The 5051-nt window shown below is 43.1% G+C and overlaps 1 protein-coding gene across 1 annotated transcript; it reads left to right on the forward strand.

Moving 5' to 3' along the window:
- Positions 1-975: 975 nt before the first annotated feature.
- SARC_11743 (hypothetical protein) lies at positions 976-4964 on the forward strand (the record flags this gene model as incomplete). The annotated part of the gene is made up of 9 exons (XM_014294166.1): positions 976-1087; positions 1673-1894; positions 2202-2432; positions 2834-2960; positions 3302-3439; positions 3559-3676; positions 3933-4022; positions 4429-4612; positions 4822-4964. Coding segments are annotated over 9 exons (1365 nt in total), but the record flags the coding sequence as incomplete, so codon positions are not given.
- Between the last annotated feature and the right edge of the window lie 87 nt (positions 4965-5051).

Raw genomic sequence — 5051 nt, forward strand, 5'->3', positions numbered from 1 at the left:
ATATATATACGCACACCCACACACCCATACAAACATACCGACCCCCCTCCTCCCCACGCACACGCACATATATACATATATACCCATATATATATATAGGTATATATTTAAATTATATACACACACATATATATATATATTTATAATGTATATGTATTGATATATTGATATATATTATATTATATATATAAATATATATATATAGATATATATATATATATGAATATATATATATATATTATGTATATATATTGATATCTTATATATATACATATATATATATATGTGAACGTGTATGTGTATGTATGTGTATGTGAATGTGCAAGTTTGTTATAGAAACCTATGATAAGTAACAATGTGTAGATGGATATTGTGATCAACTATTTGCTTGTAATTCTGTCATTTTCAGCCCAAACCAGATTCGATGTTCATTCATTGTGTAGTAATTCTAACGAATTCACGGCTTTTATTCTTTGCTTGAGTATTTCTATATCCTCGGAGTTTTGTTCCAATTATTACGAGTGTGTGTATATTCCAGTACATTGATGTATTTGTATATTTAAATATATAGATGTGTGTGTTGTCGATTGTAATATTTGGATATTCGTGTGCCTATTTTCATTTGGGAGCGAATCTATAGATGAATGTCAGTTCTAGGACTTCTGTCTGACTGCGCGTGCTAAAAAAATTGAATTTATTGATGTAAAAGTTTGTGCGTGTGGTGTAGTGTACCTACATAGTCTGAATCTGACTCTGCTGATTTTCACTTTGGTGGGGTATTGCAAATTTCATTCACTGAGTAGTTTGTCCAACGTCACGTGTGTGAATGTGGGCCTTGCTTTAGCTCTTACAGCGTACACCAACTAAACTAGCGAGTCACTGTTCCGTGGAAGTAAAGTAACATATGCAAACATCATTGCTATGTCTAGCATGGTGTTAACGGGTCGGTTACTTCACTTTACATTTTTCTCCCGTAGATTGCTCGCCAAAGGAGTCAAATGAGTGCGCAGATCTCCCCACACATGGCAATGGGTTCGCCAATGAATGCAGATAACTTTGGAGCTAACCTTGGTGCATCCAGCTACAAGTGAGTACCGTATCTTAAGCTGTGCACGCATATGTATTATGATGAAGAGTTTTCACTATAGAACAGATCGTCGACGCCAGTACGAACTTCTCTTGGACTAAACTATGTAACTAGAAGGTTTACACGTTTCACCACAATATCAAGGTTGATATTGATAAAACCTGTCGAAACTACATTTCTATCGCATCACCTGTACCAATCGGCTGCACCGTTGCCCTGCACAGTCAACAATTGCCAACTCCGCTGACTGGACCTGCATATAAACAACAGGAGATTCGGTCGGATTCGATCCCGAAACACCCGGCACTCGTTATAACATACGGAGCTGTTAGCGGATTTATAATGACTCATTTTGAATGACTCTCAATCGCATAACTCAAAACTGTGACTCTCATCCAGTAGTTGCCGACTTATCGTATGGACCTATATATGATCATACGAAATGAAAAAAAAATGATGCAAAACATCCAGCTCTTTTGAGGCCTCCATAGCTTTTGCGCTAAAACTCACATATCTTCACCACATTATCAACGCATTTTAACTGACTCTGGATCGCACCACTCACTTAAAAACTATCCCTCACAGTCAGCAATTGTCGACTCAGCGGATGGATTTGAATATGCACAACATGAAGTTCGGATACGATTTCAATGCCGCCAGCCCTCACGCGAGCTTCAGTAACCATGGCAATAACACCGCCTTTGCTACGGGGCAGCGTGAGTCGTCGACAAGTTTGGAGTCTCGCCTGGCACCTCCAGGCAGCGGTGTGTTCTTAGACAACAGCACTGCGGGAATGGGCCAACTGAAGTAAGTGGACAGTCAGTTTTTTTATTTTAACAGCGCACAAGTGTTTGCATCACGCGTATACCCGGGGCCTCCATGTCCCTCACATGTGCCAGTTAATCTATCTTTCTCATCCGCCCCTCTGTTGAGGCTACCAAATAGAACATGTTTGAACTAGCTCTTTTTGCGGTACTCCCATCGAAGTCGCTGCCACTACTAAGAATAGATATGGACGCAGACGTGCGCAATGTAGCGTTAGCCTAGTCATTCATACAACACCTCACAGTCTATAACGCGTGACTGATTGTCCTGACATTCCTTATTCACACAGCTCTGATGTGATGGCTTTTAATGCCGGAAATGTCGGTCACAAGGGCCAGAACATGCGCCAATTGGAGGCATTACTGGAGAAGGATACGCCGGCGCCCGAGCCCAAGTCAAGCAAGGTCCTTATACCGCAGTCTATGCTACCGCCAGAACTCATCGAGCAGGGGGCTGAGATCAATATCGTCGACGACTTGCTGGCCATAACCAATACACCTTCTCAGTTCGGAAGGTTTAGGTACGCAATTTGGCCGCGAGTGCTCCGGTTGTTTTTTTTCTTCCCCCATATCGTAAGGGTTGGACCTAGCCAGTTGGTATTGAGTCAAATTCGGATGCAGTTCGACCGATTCAGAGTTGTCTTTTCGCCTGTGTCTGTACATGGCTTCACATCCGTGCTTATGCCTCGTCGTAGGTGTCAACAAAGAGCATTGTCGTTTGAGCACTTACATACCTGCCCTTTTGAGAATCTCCTATCGCGGTTTCTGTATTCCGGATACGAGAACGGGACACCGACTTTGTATGACATAGAAAGCTGATGGCGCTACAGATCCAACCGAGTACAACTCTTTTACACGTGACGTATTTTGTGGGCAACATATACTAACTGCTTTGCTCTATTTCCTGCTCTGTATACTCCAGATATAAAAGCGAGCAAAGGGAAAGGCCTTTATCGGCCGAGAAAGGATTTCCGGAGGTTACGCTCAATCCTGCGTACTCACACTTGGTGGCAGTTGGGGCTATGGTGACTGTCCGGATCGTGACGAAGGTATTTGCTATGTACATACACAATCAAGAAATACATATGTATATGTACTTGCCGTGTATATATGCAGCCAAACCATTCAATGTATATGTATCTGCGCAATCTAGAGATACTAAACGGTTCTATGTACATGTATCTACGCAATCTAGAGATACTAAACGATCCTATGTACATGTATCTGCGCAATCTAGAGATACTCAGCGATCCTTGTATATGTATCTGCACAGTCTAGGGATACTCTGCGTGTCATCTGGAATAGTGTGCCATATTGCTAGCAGACATTAATGCATCTTCCAACCACAGATCTGCTAGTTTATTGACCTTAGCGTTTCTTTACTCCGCAGACAACGAATGAGAAAATGGAAGTACTGCCGCATTATCACGAACTCGGAGGAACCAGCGAGGCGCCTTTGCTCGGGCCGCAGCGAAAGGCTGTATTCGACAATCTCACTGTATTGATGAGCAAGCACACCGGCAACAAGGTAGTCCGGTGCCTCGTCGAAGGAAGTCTCCATATTTGGTCAGCGTTTCTTTATTTCGATTGATTGACCTGTTGGTCTGACGCTCATGTGACCGTTTCTTGTCGCATTTTCTTCCGCAGAGCGATACCAAGAGGAACAAAGATGACCAGCGCGCATGTCGATTACTGTTTGAGTTACAGTTCACTAGTGGAGATAAAACACTCTATGGTTATGTAGTGTCCTTCCCGATCTTCAATGGTATGTGTTTTGATTGATGCTGTACATGTCTCGCAAAGGAGCAACACTTGCAGAATCACATGGAACGCTTATTGCCACGTTTGTTGCCCACCCGAATTGCTGTCACTGCTGAGACTGGTGTGCCACTTTTGGGTGCTCGATTCTTTGCAACTTTCAACAACAAAGAGAGAGGGACCCAACTCTACCAACCGTGGATGTATAGTAAGTATACGGCGAGTGGGTGCTAATATCACATGCTTCGATCTTACAAACACAGCTAAACTGATGATTAACAAACTGAGCACTGGGTTCGGATCTTGCAATGGACAAAATGAAGTCATTCTGCTATGCTCGAAAGTGCGGAAAGGTACGTGCCTGTAGCCTGCCATTAGTTTCCCGCAAAAATGTTATTACCGAGCGTACGCCCTTGGTGGCGACCTTTTACTTTGTCAATTGACCTCGTTCCAATTGAATGTGTTATATGAGGAGGACATCATGTAGCCACGATGTAACCTATGATTATATTTTGGAGGAGCTCTTAGCATCAATACGATGAATATTGCCTGCAGCTACGACGACTGTAGGCATTGCTGCGGCTATGCTCGAGGTCTTCTGGAGACAAGATCAGAGAGGGGGGGGTGGGGGGGATAACATGTTTCGACAAAAAAAAATAGTTTCTTTAATACTATATCATCTACCAACTGCTTGGTTCAGTCGACGATGTGTTCTACGAATCATTTAAACTAAAACGACACGATGCATCTACTACACAGCCACGACGACGGTGGTCGTATCAGATGCGGCTATGCTTGAGGTTTTGGGTGACAAAATCAGTGGGAAGGTGGGGGCCAACACAGTTAGGCACGACGAGGCGAAGTGGACTGTCGATTCGAACACAGGCTTTGGGTTTTGCGTGCTACCCTTGCGCATCATACAGTTCCATCACCAGTATGCCATGTAAGTCATGTGTGCAACCAATCATTGGCACCGTATTCGTCGAACAGTTATGCACACTCTATTTTGATTGAATAAGATTCTGTTTTGATTGAGCAAGATTCTATTTGATTGGGTAGGATTCTCCGAGTCGGCTCAGTTCGCGCGTCGTTTGCTGTTTGTGTGGCTATTTCCCAGTCGCTAACTCACACTTGTGTCTAAACCGCTTACAGTGTGATAGAGATGCCCCAGTATCACAATCCTAATATCCTGGAGGGGCATCCAATCAACATTCAAATAATTGACTTCGAAGATGGCACCGAATCAGCGCCAGCTCGATACACTTATATACCCTCAGGTAAGAACGAACTGATATTTGTTTGTACACAGCGAGATACGCTATTTGGGAATCTTTGACCTAATCGTTTTAATGATACTTGTGTGTGTGGGGTAAATATGTTTC

The sequence above is a fragment of the Sphaeroforma arctica genome (assembly GCF_001186125.1).
Source record: "Sphaeroforma arctica JP610 unplaced genomic scaffold supercont1.1853, whole genome shotgun sequence".
Taxonomy (NCBI): domain Eukaryota; class Ichthyosporea; order Ichthyophonida; genus Sphaeroforma; species Sphaeroforma arctica.